Source organism: Pomacea canaliculata, linkage group LG5 (assembly GCF_003073045.1).
Source record: "Pomacea canaliculata isolate SZHN2017 linkage group LG5, ASM307304v1, whole genome shotgun sequence".
NCBI lineage: Eukaryota > Metazoa > Mollusca > Gastropoda > Architaenioglossa > Ampullariidae > Pomacea > Pomacea canaliculata.
Genome location: NC_037594.1, coordinates 3,486,432 through 3,501,624, shown reverse-complemented (window position 1 = coordinate 3,501,624; position 15,193 = coordinate 3,486,432). Strand labels below are relative to the sequence as shown.

The 15,193-nt window shown below is 39.5% G+C and overlaps 1 protein-coding gene and 1 long non-coding RNA gene across 3 annotated transcripts; both read right to left on the bottom strand.

Moving 5' to 3' along the window:
* Window positions 1-183: 183 nt before the first annotated feature.
* On the bottom strand, window positions 184-11,051 carry LOC112564361 (poly [ADP-ribose] polymerase 14-like). 2 transcript variants are annotated; one of them, XM_025239123.1, is made up of 16 exons: window positions 10,837-11,051; window positions 10,270-10,501; window positions 8,293-9,799; window positions 7,669-7,816; window positions 6,691-7,062; window positions 6,263-6,297; window positions 5,863-5,977; window positions 5,200-5,733; window positions 4,037-4,215; window positions 3,655-3,837; window positions 2,793-2,997; window positions 1,984-2,129; window positions 1,521-1,695; window positions 1,080-1,299; window positions 507-584; window positions 184-321 (listed from the first exon to the last, which is right to left on the bottom strand). In XM_025239123.1, the coding sequence occupies exons 3-16, from the start codon at window positions 9,184-9,186 to the stop codon at window positions 207-209; spliced, it is 3,399 nt and encodes a 1,132-aa protein (XP_025094908.1). In that variant the 5' UTR covers window positions 9,187-9,799; window positions 10,270-10,501; window positions 10,837-11,051; the 3' UTR covers window positions 184-206. The 2 variants fall into 2 exon arrangements, with proteins under 2 accessions (XP_025094908.1, XP_025094909.1); XM_025239124.1 differs by lacking the exons at window positions 184-321; window positions 507-584 and having other exon boundaries at window positions 586-1,299.
* Window positions 11,052-11,398: 347 nt separating this feature from the next.
* On the bottom strand, window positions 11,399-14,382 carry LOC112564376. Its single transcript, XR_003099203.1, has 3 exons — window positions 14,078-14,382; window positions 11,873-11,977; window positions 11,399-11,465 (listed from the first exon to the last, which is right to left on the bottom strand). It is a non-coding gene; the product is annotated as an uncharacterized LOC112564376 (long non-coding RNA).
* Window positions 14,383-15,193: the final 811 nt, after the last annotated feature.

Here is a 15,193-nt window from a genome sequence, read left to right as displayed (position 1 = left end):
GTAGAGTTTTGTCATAGAAGTATTTCTATTTCGATATATTTTAGATTTTGTTGTAAAGCAACCCTTTTCTTTAGAAACCAGTATAATTTTTGTGTATGTGCTTAAGAGCCACCCGTGCTAAGATGGTTGGTAATAATGTGGTTATTTCAGACCAGATTCCTAGAGGGGTGTCAGAGGCGGAAGCGATGGGCAGCCAACAGCAGACATCACAGGAAGCAGCAGGTGAGGCGCCAGGCCCCGGAAAACGTCTTTCCGCCTCCGCACTTAAATCCACCGTTGGGTAGACAAATCGCCGCCAACATCCTTCTTCTGAGTTGACACCTGGACATCGTCCAGTGGCGATGTCACCAAATAAACCAAATAAATAAATACTCCTGAATAAGTCTATGCCAGTAGTTCGTATTTTATAAACGTGCGAGTTATCTAAGTTTGCTTTCTATGTGTGAATGATGATTTATATTTTACTGTGTAGCATTTTGTTGTAGTGCATAACATAGCGGTACTACCTGACTACATGCAGAAGGGGAGAATGACACACTCGGTCAGTCAGTGACACATCATAGGTGACAGCAGTCAAACACTCACTGAAATCATATCACGTGTTTATTTTAAACAACACCAATTAGAAGTGAGCTTGAAGAAAGGACAAAAAACAAGCGCGGGTATTTTTATTCGTACCTTCGTAACTAAACTTTGTCCACTCCTCGACAGACAATAAAGTCTAATTTGATTTGATTTGATTTGAAGTGTTATATGAAGTAGCTGAAAAATATCAGTTAACTGAAAAATTCGTCTGCCAGCAGTCCAGTGATACAAGTTGGTGCTCTATACCTTGTCTTGGCATAGAATCTCTTTCACACCCGGAATAGCTCCTACCTCTACACCCTTCTTTCCGGAAATACCACAATTTTCACTCAGCACTACTCAGTCCCGTGATCATTTATTTCACCCCTCCATCCGCTCACTCACACATAGACTATACATTGTTGAGAAGTCAGGGCATATAACCCTCGCCCCAGATATATTGGAAAGTAATGAGGTACTCAGGGTACGCCTGGGTGTCGTTAAAGATGACGTACTGGCTTGGTTGAGATGTGCTGTCGGTGGCAGAATCGTATCTTATCTTTCCTCGTCGAGTGGGCAAGAATTTCATATCACTATTCCCGACTGTGGGACACCCGACCAACACCTTGCACTGGTACATGTGTTTGTTCCCTGACTGATCTCTCACAGAGTAGGTGTCGCTCATGGAGTAGCTGGAGTTGACCGCGAAATACACACCTTGTCCGTAAGCCGTAGCTGAGAAAGAAAAAAAAACCACATTAATTCTGACACGTGATAATTTGGTGCTAATTTGCTAAAAGAATGAATTTTTGGATTTCTGCTTACTGAGAACTTAAGAAATTACTAATTGGGGCCATCTCACAGAAAAGATAACTGGAAGTTTAAGTAAAATAGACACGCTGGTATTTATGCAAACACGAGTAACAAATGTGCCCCCCCCCCCTTCCAAGCCTTACCATTTCTTCCACAAAAGCTGCGGTTGAAGCCGTAGAGGTTAATATTGTCTATGGCCTGTAACGAGGTGCCATGCCACAAGGTTTTCTCTGAGGACATCCCGTTGTTCTGCCTGTCTATCTGCGCCTTTTTGGCAACATACTGCCTGTATAAATCACCATTCTGAATCCGCTCGATCTGAAACAGTGAGGATCGTTTACCAAAGATGCTCACGTGACAATACAGTCAGTAGACTACCTGGTTTGTCTATATACTGTCTCTATAAATGTCTATGTCTATCCATTTATCTATTCATCCATCTGTACGTTTGCCCAGTGTCTTTCGATTGATAAATTTGTAAATATTTGGAGAGCACACATAGCCACTCTATGTAAAATGTGTTTTCTGTAGCAGTCGCTGGCCTGAAACGTTTACTAATGTGCATGTATCGATAGCTAGCTTGTATAATTTGAAATTGCTACTAACTGATATAATGGTAAAAGGGTTGTTTGCAGTCCGGGACATATTTGCCTTCACGCTGTTGTACTCGGGGCATCCAGCCACAAGTAGCACTCGCTTAACAGGCTCGTTACACAAGGGCTCCCATGTTTCGGGCAGAGGACAGGCCAAGTCTAATAAAAAAATAAAAATAATCATCATCGTCGTCGTCGTTAGTCGTCGTCGTCATCATCATCATCATCATCATCATCATCATCATCATCATCATTAGCAGCAGCAGCAGCAGCAGCAAGATTAAAGGACACATTAAAAGAAAAAAAGCAAACAAAACGAAAAGACGAAAAACTGTTGGTGTTTACTCTAAATCAAGTTAAGCAAGGACGTGGTGAGTTAGTCTCTGCACGCGTCGCTCGTGCATTGTCATACCGCACTACACAAAAGAAGATGAGGAAGGGAGAAGACAAGAAGATACAAAGCGAGAAGGGTGAAAGTAAGGACAAACATTACGAAGGAGAAGGACGAGAAAAGTGTGTGAGGAAGATGGTGGAAGAGTTAGAGCATGGGGTCTCGAAGTTGGAGAAAGGTGGGGTGGGGGAGAGAAAAGAGGAAATGTGTGACAGAAGGACAAATTTCAAAGAAGAAGCAGAAGGATCAAGAGCGGCTTATGCTGGCGATGAAGTGAGGGGCTTTGGGCAGATATGAAAACCATATTAAATGTTAATATCTAAATATGTTCTATAAAAAGCTACATGGTAATAAAAAGCGATGTGATTGCTTTCTTTGCTTTTTATAATGAACGATTGATTACAGAAGCAAAAATACAAAATAAAGCTTACCTTCTGATTTTTCTTTTCTCATAATCTTACCAGCGATGGCCAAGTTAAATTCAGCGGTACATGTCATGTTCTTGAAGTTGCAAACATAGACAGAACCTTCTGAATCTCTCAGTTTCACTGTATCCCTCTTCATCTGATAGGCATTCTCTAACTGATGATTTTCTCTTCTTTCAAACGGAACTCGTTTGCTGGGGATACTTGTTGTCTAGGGGCACGATGAAGAAGAAATAGACAAATAAATGAAAGACCATCATGAGCTGTGTCCCTAAACTTTAAAAAGCTTAGTAATAAAGCTAGCAGTTTTCTTCTCATAAAAGTGAAAGTGAAAAGAAAAACAAATCGGGTAAGCAAAATGAGGAAATATATTATATTAATTATACTAATAAATGAAATGATATAATGCATTATATTATTGTTGTTATTGTTAATGTTGTTATTGTTGTTGTTTCACTAGCACCGAGCAAAAATGCAAACTGCTAACGCAAGAGGTTATCTCCTGACTATTTGATCGACATGTTTGACTATTAATCTGTTCTGCTCCAGTCCAATGACTGTCGATCTCTCTCATCTTGGTCTATAAATGTCACCCGGCAGAAGAACGATTTGGCATTCCATTAACTTTACAGAGCCACAGGAATGTTTTCTGTCTTCGGTTTTTATGTTTGCAATGCGCGAAGAAACTGGCTTTGGCTGGGATACCGCGCGGCAAAAGCTCACATTATTATTATTACAAATGACTGTCATATGAGCATAATAGCTATCATTGAATGAAGTTTGCAATAATCCTTTCTATCTGTAAAAGCTACCTAAAACTTGTGCTACTCAATGAGGCTTGTGATTAAACACTTGCTTTAATACTCACATCAAAATAGTACCACTGAACAAGGTTCGCAATCATACTTTCTTGTTGCTGTCTTTCTGCTGTCTTTATCATGCTGCTTATCTCCTCTTTGAGCTTCTGAACATCTTCTGACATGCCTCCCACGGTGGCGCCCGAGTCCCACAGGAGCAGCTCCACGTTGTACTTCTTACACGCGTCTTCCAGCTGCCAACACACATCATTGTCACAACAGATACATCATTGTCACAACAGATACATCATCGTTACAACAGATACATCATCTGACCAAATCCTGGGTTTTTATGTGACTGCATTAATAGTTTCAAGACCATTTTAGCCCATGAATACATAAACAGAAATAAAATGATTCGGATCTTCAGCTTGAACTATTTAGTATCATTACCATGTCAGGCGATATTTGATCAAAGTCCTCGATCTCCTGCTCCACAAATTTGCTATCCACAAACTCATCCAATGCTTTTAAGAAATGCTCTTTTCTCTGAGGATCTGCCGTGAAGATGTACAATTTCAAGGTCTCGGGTGGCGATAGCGCCTTAGGTTTCCTAGTCCCTTTATCAACTCCTGAAAAAAAGGAGAAAAAAGTCACCAAAGATAAGAACAAATTAATTAAATCATTTCTCTTATTATTTTCCTTAAGATGGGGCTTTAGAGAAAAACACACAGAGGAATTATTAGGAAAGAAGTTCTTGGTGCTGCCATATGTTTCTACTACCAATGCATCTGTTATAAACATATCCATTCTTTCTTAACTCTTTTGTTTGGCGATAGAGCAGGATACAATTTATCTCAACCTTTACTTTCAACAGCCAAGAAACCTAAGCTGATCTTCTTTGTTCATGTGACCCGGCACCTTGTCAAAGACTATCCTTCAAGGTACCTTGGGGGTCAGTCGACACCGCGGTGGCCAAAGAAAGAACTGGCTCACAGACAGACTGGACTAGTCACCCTCTACAAGACCTGCTCTGACAACTGATTGACTAGGAGCTTTTAATCCTACGAGTACTTCAAAGAAATATTTGCGCTTGATAATTTGATGCAAATAATATTTTAGAAATCCCAAATACTAAGAAACAGTAAAATTCGCTTTCAGAGGCAAAGATGATAACAACAAATCTGTTTATACCAATTTGCATAATGCTTTAATTAAGTAGGTCTGCAAAAGTTCTTTTCGTGACTTTTGTTACACATATCACTTTCAAATGTTGTCAAAATACATTTTTTTCATACACTCTCTTTCATTCGGACAATCACATACACATCACCTAAAACACACCGCTCCACACACACATATATATATCACATACAAACTGACCTGTGCACGCATACGCACGTTTGCCCATACACACATATTAAAGCACACGTAAATGTATTACTTTCTACTGGTGTTTTCTGGAGATAAAAGATCGTGCTTTATGACTTAAATATTGATTTCTTCAATATAAAGTTTCCGCATGCATTACGTTTGGTTGTCAAAATAAAAATCATTTTCAGATATTACTGAAACTGAGTCTTCTAGCCATAGACTTGCTAATTTTAATATCTTGCCTTTTTCTGAAGAAAATGTGTTCCTCGGTTGAGTCATTCTTGGAGAAAGTCTGAACCATCGAGAAGGTGACGACATTTCAGTTTGTGAAGTGGCTTGAGATGAAGCTGATGACAAATCCATCTCCTCCGAAGCTGCTTGTATCGCGCCCTTAAAATCTTCCACTGTGCTTCTTGAAATATCACAGAGTCGAACATCTTTAATGCTGCTTTTTGGACTCGTATCAAAAAAAACCCTCACAGCTTGTACTATAACACGGGTGGCCTCCTCAGCGGGGTAGCGAAGACTCCCAGTACTGATGGCAGGAATGGCAATAGAAGTGTAACCTTGGTGAGAGGCAGTCATTAAACATTTCAGCACTGTACCCCGCAGACATTCCTCTTCTCCGCGGGTGCCTCCTCGATACGCAGGTCCCACAGCGTGGATGATGGCCTTGAATGGAAGCTTCCCTGGTCCTGACACCAGCACATCGCCTTCTGACAGCTTGCCTCTCGTTCTGAGAATGCGATAACATTCCTCTTGGATTGTGTCCCCTCCTGCAGAACAGATAAACCCAAACGAAAAATATAAAGACAGTTAGTTCATTAATTATCTTAGTAATTTTCTCTGCAAAACGCACACTGTAGACTATTTATTTCATGAACTTTCAGTTACTACTAACTTGCCTTTCCTAACAATGTATCCTGCCAGTCCATTATCATGGGTCATCCTTTCATTAGCGGCATTCACTATGACATCCACCGTCATTTGGGTGATGTCCCCTTGTATGGCAGATATGGTCTAAAAATAAAAACATTGTAGGTGCAGAGTGCAAGTAAAGAGACACAACAATTTTATCGCCATACACGAAAACACTGGCTAATACAAAAATAAAAACAAAGTTGATATTAATCATCAGACATTTGTTAGTAGGGTAACAGAGGATTACTTTTAGAACATGTACATGACTTGTCACTGCTAAGAGACAATAAATTCATCTTTATAGTCGTGGTCATTACATCAGTGCTGCATGAAGGCTGTAAAGTAAGCAAAGCATGACTATGAGTCAGGACACATCTGGCTTACCCCTATCGTTGGCGACTGTTCTTTTCCAGAAAGACCTTGGAGTACAAAGGGTGTTGCCAATCAGAAAGCAGGTTAGTTTGACAGAACAAGGCTAGGCAGCTACAAAATCTACCTTGGCTAGATAGGTCTCATGCCTAATGCAAAAATTCTTCCCACGATTATCACCATTATAACTACGACACCACCGCTAACTTTTTCAAAAATTACAAAGTATTAGATATTTTTATACGCTTTTCTATTGCAAACTAGTCCAAAAATATATAAATGGACTATAATTGCAGGCTTCTTAAAATAAAGACTATCAGTAAATGTTTTGGTAACACTGCATCAAACGCTAGTGTGTTTTTATTACTATGTTGAAGTCTAAGAAAACGAAACTTCCGGATTTAAGAAACTTTTGCCAAATTTTAATCTTAAAAAAATATTACCTTGTTTAGTAATCGGAGTATAATTGCTATATATTGCCTTAAGTGCTTTCTGGAACTCTTGAACGGTGTCTATTCGAATGTCAGCGAGCTGGACGTCTGTGATGCTGCTGTCCCGATTGGTCTCGAAGAAAAGTTTCACAGCCTGCACTATGACCCGGGTGGCCTCTTTGACGGGGTAGCCAAAAATACCGGAACTGATGGCAGGAATGGCAATAGAAGTGTATCTGCGGTCGGAGGCAGTCTTCAGACATTCCATCACTGTGTCTCGAAGACATTCTTCTTCCCCTTTGTTGCCTCCCTTATACCGAGGTCCGCCAGCGTGGATAATGGCCTTGCAGGGAAGCTTTCCTGGTCCTGACACCAGCACATTGCCTGGTGACAGCGAGCCTTTGGATCTTAGATTGCGATAACACTGTTTTTGTACTTCATAATCCTTATCATCATCATCATCATCATCATCATCATCATCATCATCATCATCATCATCGTGCACCATCATCATCATCATCATCATCATCATCATCATCCATCCATCCATCCACCGTCATCCACCATCATCCATTATCATCATCATCATCATCATTACTGTCTCACATGTACGTTCACAATCACACCCGAGAGATGAATACTGAATAGAAAGGAATGAAAGATACAAAAACAAAAATTCATATCAAAACGCACGAAACCAATTGGTATATGGGAAAAGGTCGTTCTACCTTCAGACTAATAGCAATGACAGGTGCAAGGAAAGAGGGCTCTTATTTACAATTGTATCCTTCTCATCAAACTGTTTCTCATCCAGAAAGAAATACTTTTTTAAATTCTAGTTTACATACTGACAAACACAACCATCAGTATTTCAAATCATTATCTCCTCCAGAAAGATGAGTTTTATCTGAGGTCGACATCAGGTGTTAAAAAATCGTGGTGATCTGACTTGTTCATATGAAAACAAACTTTCAAATTCCACGTTCTAACCTTTCAAAGCAATACCTCCTGCAAAGCCCCCAGCGCGGTCCATGAGCTCATTGGCTGCATTCACAATGACGTCAACTGGCAGTTGAGTGATGTCCCCTTGCACAGCATGTACCCGAGGGCCTTCAGCAGGCAGGTTGGTGGCGCTCATCTGCCAAAACAAGCGTTTACACCCAATGATGCTTCATGCAGCATGTTTTCTGTGGTCCCTACAAATATAATTTCGCCATTAAAGGCACATGTCTATTTAAACAGATGTGAACACTAACCCTGTCTGATCTTCACATTTCTGTTTTTAGCTTATCTAGAAGTTCTTCTAAAATAAGTAGGCTACCAATAAATTATAAAAACAGTGTTCAATGCGGAGAAGGGATTGAACTGAGGTTATAGATGTTTATTTGTATCTAAAATTGTCCGCAAATTACCACATGCCCTTGTGGTTGAGTGGTTTCGAGCTTCCCTCACTTAAGTTTATTTTCGCTCAGGAAGAAAAAATTCCCTTTACGAACGTGCAAGTTAATTTGAAACAAAGTGCCAACCCTTATACCATTAGCCATTTTATTACCTCTACCCACAGTCACCAGTAGATCGTTCTTCAAGGAAAACGATCTCATATTGGTCACTTACCTCAACACTGACATTCTCTGGATGAAGAGACAAGACACATTTACAGGTGAAAGCAATGGCTTGCAGTTCGTTATTGTTGCGAAGTGTAGAAAGACACCTGATGGTTTCTTTTCTTATGATCAGTTCTTCTGTACAAATAATTTGTTCTGACAAGGAATTCAGCTCCTTTCTCACAAGCTCAATTCCTTGCTTTGTTCCCCCAACCAGAACCCTATCACTTTGTAGTGTGATATTTATTTTGTACCCTTTCAACTTTACTGCGATGCTTGAAACTTTTTCTTCCCAGAAAAGGGTCACAAATTTCAGTCGACTTGGGGAAAGTTGAAAAGCAGCAGAAGACATACTACTTTCTAAAGCACATTTGTTGATATTTTCTTTGACAGTCGACATTATGTCACAAAAAGCTGTTACAAGGATAGTACGGTGATCCGTGCTGATTTTGAGAAGTCCGAGGTGTTTTTTTAGGAGTTTCTCTACATTGTCTTTCCATTCTGCTGTAGTGTGTAGACTGGAGGACGATTTATCCAAAACGATACGTTCACTTTTAAACGAGGTTTTAATTACATTCACAGCCAGAGGAAGAGCAGTTTGGTGTAAACTGTAGACAACAACTACATTACCGCAGCATTCCCATGTGGCAGCAAGTCCAGCTTGTCTGAGACGATTGTTCACAGCATCGCGAGCTTCGTCAGTGGCAAGAAGGGAGACATGAACATGAGGTACATCAGTCACCACTGTTGATGAGGCTGACTGAAGGATTTCATACATCCTCAATCGTGCTTTTCTTACCATCAACAGCGGACCGTTAAAAACGACTTCTCTGTTTTCAAGTTTAATGTCTACTTTGAGATCTTTGTGATGCGACTGTGTGTCCGAGATAAAAGTGGATAACATCAAAAGATCAAGTTGAAATTTCTTTAGTTTTTCAGAGTCAAACACTTTCGGCTTAAGAGACTTTTTCTGTTTAACACTAGCAATATTTTGAATGTGAGCAAATGTGCCTCCTTCATCAAAGCTTCTGTCCAGAACTGAGAAGGTGTACTCTTCATCATGTGATAACACTAAATCGTCAGTGTTGAGCTCAGATTGACTGATGGTGTTTCTGACATCCCACCAAATTTCTGGCTGCACTTCTAATCTTTGAAGTCTTATGAAGCCAAAACAATGCTCCAGTTGCTTGTTTACATTATCTCTCCATTTTTCACCAGTAAATCTACTCTGTCCATTGATCCTGTGAGGGTACAACTCACAATGAGCACATTACCCACAACAGTGGCATTGGCATGGACCTTTGACAGGTAGAGGTTGAACATCTGCAACATTTCGGAATTGTGTCTGAGGAAGGCAACTTTCAGATTGTTTTCGTCTGTCAACTCAACAGGCGGGGAACAAACAAAGATGTGGGGCTCTGTTCTACCTCCTGAGGGTCCCAGACATTCCACATACAGCGAGACCCGCAGCTCCCGTCCTCCGAGTCTGTGGGGCACCTTCAGGACCTCGTCAACCACTGGAACAGACATTCACATCGCCACTGTAGTTTGAGACTGATTCTCCTAGTGCCTGCTCGTTTTAGCGTGTTGATGTGCTAATATTTAACCTTTATGTAATAAAAATTTCCCTTTTTTTCTTCCATGTAACAGAGACGGTGAACCACTTACAGCTCATTAATTCCCATGGGGACTAAGCTGTAAGACTAATGGTAAGTTGCTGCTTTAGCTGTTCACACCTAATGTAACTGTCTCTGCCTATGACATGCTTGTTTGTCAAGTGAGTTTAAAGTAAACAGAAAGATCAGAAACTCCATGGCACATTTTGCTCCACCAGTGAAATAAGTGGATGCTAGCAACCTTCTAAAATGATAATAAGCTCTAGTATACAAAATTCCAGCCAGCACCAACGATTAAGGGCTAGCGGTGTATTTAAATAGTCTCCATTTCTGTTTATTGGTCTATATTGACATCCCCTAGTCCTTCTTACCGCTAGCATCTTCAAAGCAGACGACACATGTCTGTTGGTCCTTTACTGGTTGTACTTTAAGCACTGGTCCCCCCTTAGCACGCTGGGTTTCAAAGTAGCAAGATACAAGCTCAAGATCTGTGTTTTGGCGGAGGTTCTCCACAAGGATGCTGTTCGAGACAGATACCTCAAGACTTCCAGCTGTCTTTTATTTAGCAACTTTGTCTGGCATTTGTTCTTCACTTTCAAAAATCTGTGAACAGTTCCAAGAACCAAACAGTAGAAATTCCACAATTAATTTAACTAGTTATACAACTACATACTCTCTATTAAAAACACACACTCAAAACGCAAACCATTATATTTTCGCTCTGAATCCAAACAATGAAACTTTATCGATCCCAAGGGGCAATTAAATAGTGCTCCTACCAACAATAATCAGAATATTGTATTCAAGTATTTTGTATTGGAGAACTACTTTAACCTTTAACCTATTTTACCCATTAATCCAGTCATAATTGAAACCAAACTAACCACATTGAAACCACAAATATCAACTATTTTAAAAGCCTATTGTTTTTTGCTCACCAACTTCTGTTTTGAAGGTGACCAGAACATCACCAGGTCTGTCACAATACAGAGTTTCTATGTCCTCCTGTCCAGTGACGATTTTTAGGAAGTTCATGAGCATCTCTTTGGAAATCCGGACTAACATTTCTGAAGAACAATTTGTGAGGGTAAAAGGGTCCTGTCTCCAGGCGGCTTAACCATTCCTGATATTTTACTTCTTGTCTCTTTGGCAGTTGTGTCTCTGTTTTAACATAATGTGCATACATCACAAGTATAACTATCCAACTATTCATTCCCTAATACAGTTAGGATTTTTTTTCTACAGCAGCTTAATTCAAAAAGAAGTTTGTAAAAGTGTTGGTTTGGAAATCCACAGGAAAGAAAACTGAGCCTGCATAAATATGATTTTCATTCATATATAACTAGACCAGAAATGTGTGCTCATTTAAATCATATCAATTTTTAGCACTATAAACACACAATTACCTATTCAAAAAGACTTTGTCGTCTTCATTGCAGGGGCCTAATTTTAAAGGGAGTTAACCACATGTCGTGTGTTCTTAGACAAAACGATTCTCACCTTCATCAGACTCATCTTCAAGAGATCCTCGGTGTGTCATAGAAAGTTTCCTCCTCCAGTTGTTCTTCTGCAATATGAAGCGAAAATAAGGGAAGAATCCATTGCTTAATAATAAAGCAGAATCAAGTCTTCCCAGGTTACATTTATTGAAATGTTACTTTTCTGAAGAAAACATTAAATAAAATTATTGTACTACTTGTGGACTGCTGAAAATGATTTAATATTGCATTGTCACCGGAGGTGAGTAACCGGTGACCATTTTAGACCTTTAGGACGATGATTGAAAAAAAATTACTAAATCTGAGCATGAGAGACAAACAAACATAGTTAATGGAATAAAAGTGTGTAAACATCGTTTCACTACTACAGAAATGTATTATCTTCTTGTCTAGCTAGCTATGAGAATGACAGCAGCCTCGCGCATATTGGAGGCAAGTCCACTGACACAAACAATAAAGACAAGGCTATACCTACTTTCATCCTGTGGTGTGCCTTGTGACCAGTATCCACGAAAGTATCTAAATATGCTTTGAAAGGCGTACATGATAGAGTCGTGAGCAGGGCTCTCACGGTCTGCCTCTAGAAGAATGTAAATCCGAGAAGAGATTATATCAAATCCCCAAGCAATTTCCATATTTATGGTGTAAACATGGATTATAGACCATAGGTAACACAGTGATCAAAAAAAACAACAAATGTGCACTAAAACACTACTCAACATCCAGTACGAATTCTGTACTAGCGACGGTCTGACTCACTTTGTATTTTTAAGTTTTTTTTCGGTTTTTTTTTTTGTTTGTTTGTTTGTTTTGGTGTTTTTATTTGTATGCCATCTTGATGTTGGATCCTTTGTCTCTAACATGACATTCCCTACTCCATGACAAAAGTCTCCATGGTGTCTTTTTAAATAGATTTTGATAACGTGTTGCTGGAAAATCTTACTATTTCTGCATGTATAGTCGCTGCAGTGTGCTATGTGATGGTGAGTGAAGCGACCATGTTTGTCGGCGATAATCCCAGCCCTTTGACCCCGTCTCCTTTTTTTGCTTTTCTACAATCACCATGCTTCTGCATATTTCTACTCCAATTGCCTGTACTCTCGTCTGTGTCTTTTTTTCATCAAAACTTTAAAATTATAATTTTCTCTTGTCTTGGTGTCCTCGGTACCTCATCAATAAACTCGAGAAGCTTCAGAAGTCTGCAGCACGACTCATAGTCCAAGCGAGCAATCCAGGGGTCAAGCAAATCCTCGCAAAAGCGAGGTCATGGAAGTCATCTTTTTAGTATTTCCCACTGACTTCCCGTCAGGGTTCACATACAATCTAAATTTTCTACACTTTGCTTTAGATTATTTTTACATGGTTTTTTTCTGACACATTCTGTCAGTTCATTCCAAGCAGGCAAATCAGCATTTTGCGAGGACAATGTGACTTCTAGTACATTGTTTATTCATTCTGCATCAGCCTTTTGGAACTCAATTCCTCCAGCCAGCAGATGATAATCATGACATATTTTTTTCAAGAAGCATCTAAAGATATTAAGAAGTACCTTTTGCCTGGGATGCTGTTTGAAAACATTTTCAATCTCTTTTGCCTAAATTTTTGTCTTGCTTGATGTGTGACTAATCTTTAGGTGTTTTTGCCATATTAATGGATCAGCGTTCAGACATGTAGAGCACGATGTAGATGTACCTATCATAATTATTATTAAGATAACAAACGACTAGGCGATAAGTCTCGATAACATAGAAAATAACGGAAAAACAGACGACACTGATATAGAAGATGATAATAAGTATAAAGCAGACTAAAATTAGACGACAACTAATAATACATATGGTTAGTTATTCTGTTTGATTCATAAATAAAACAAATATTTCATATCCTTCCTCTGTCCCTACATTCTTAGCAAGTTGCTGAGTGTGCGTGGGAAATTGAGTAGTCATGGGCCTAAGCAGTCATCGATCTTTGTACTTGATGGTGAAGTACAACAGCCACCATATACAAATCCTCCTTAATGCTCCACAAACTAATTCCAGTCTTATTAAATTGGTAGGAAATGGAAAAATTCGGGCTACTTGTGGATAAAGACATTGTTTAATGTCAGATATTATTGATTGAAATATTACAGCGACTGTAATGAAAGATGAATGTACAAAATCGAAACAGAAAGTAGCATTGACGGGACAATTTTCCTGGAAAACCCGAAACTGAAAGTAGCATTTACCTGTAGTTGCTGTAGGTGAATGTTGTTAGTGTGTGTGCTAGACGGAGAGAAATGGGAGAAAGAAAATGATAAGGTAGGAAGTGGAGAAACAAAGTGATTAATAAGAAAAACATGTAATAGTTGTACACGTGTGTGCACGTCCGTGTGTCTGTGAACCTTCAGGTGAAATTTTAAAGACAGCTGGGTGTAAGACTTGGGCTTCTGAAAGATTTATAGAGAGTATTATCGTTTATCTTATGAACAAGCACATATAAATAAACATGTCAAACTATATAAAGAATATCGCGATTACTGAATATCCCTTCAACAGAAGTTTATTGATCAAGCGACTTCTTTATCGAAACGACAGGCCGCAGCAGCCTGACAGCCATGAATGGAAAATGTCACAAAATAAATTCTAATAAAACAGAATGAATTACTCATAGTATAAAATGAGTTAATGGCTTACTATACCTTCGTCTATGTAGACGTCGAGGTTCAAGTTGTAGTCTGGCACAACTATGGAGAAACAGCACTTAAAGAGAGGCGATGACCTTATTCAAGTTGATAATTTATTTGTGTCATGGATTGACCCATTAAGGCAGCCACACCTTGTAAGCACACCTGCCGGCTGTAAAACCACGTTGTACACGTGACAAACACAAATGTAATGACAAACACAAAATGTAACCCATGTGGACCTCGGAGGATCCTCGGTGTGAAATGCCAACACTAATGAGTGACAGCCAACAGATAACAAGAACTGCTGTGTCACTTTTCCAGTGTAACCTTCAATCAATATTCCAAGCTGTTACTAAGGGCGACATTGTTTACAGAAAAACAGCATGCTTATGGAAGCATTCCTTCTTTCGATTTCCTCAGGTGCAAAAATAATATCATCTGCTATGTCAGAATTCAGCACACAGACTAAGACATAGGCACTGGCTCATGTTTCTTCATTCCACATATAAAAAATATCTGTCTGTGGGTATCCCGTAGATAATATATTGAAAGCTGTCGTGGTCTAAATACCGATTGAATACTTCTTTAGGTTTCTTAGTTCCTTCCTTGCTGTTACTCTAAATGGTCCGAACAAAAACATACCATTAGCCACATATAACATATATACCAGATAACAGATGTGCAAATAACATTTAAACACAAAGATTTCCACTAAAATTCAAACTTCTCAAGTCGGGTTCTAGCTCCTGCAGACCAAAGTCTCAACGAAAATCTCCTCTTCGCTTGCCATTCATATAACACTTTGTTTCTAGCCCTCAGAACTCAGTCCGTAGATTATTGAATTTGTAATTAATACTTAAAGTGATTCACAGGTCTGTGGTTCAACACTCAGAGGAAATCAGCAAAGGAGGATTACTTTTCCCTTACGTTGTGTTTGCACCCGCGGAGTATCCTTCCGCCCGGAATCCTTCTCGCCGTAGGTAGTCCGCTGGAGGAAAACACCTTGGCACCTGATACTTGGAGATTTTTCACGAAATACGACTGACCACGTGTGTAGTTCCGTTAACAGTCGGCAGATTGACTGACAGGGGAGACAATCCTTGTTACCAGACGATGTCGTCTTCCATC

Bases quoted from the DNA above. Each gene is read 5' to 3' on its own strand.
- LOC112564361 (XM_025239123.1), bottom strand. From the start codon at position 9,186: ATGTTATCCACTTTTATCTCGGACACACAGTCGCATCACAAAGATCTC. The intron at 4,216-5,199 runs GCAAGATATTAA...CCTTTTTTTCAG, and splicing joins CACATTTTCTTCAGAAAAAG to GAGTTGATAAAGGGACTAGG. The intron at 322-506 runs GTAGTACCGCTA...GACGATGTCCAG, and splicing joins CCCCTTCTGCATGTAGTCAG to GTGTCAACTCAGAAGAAGGA.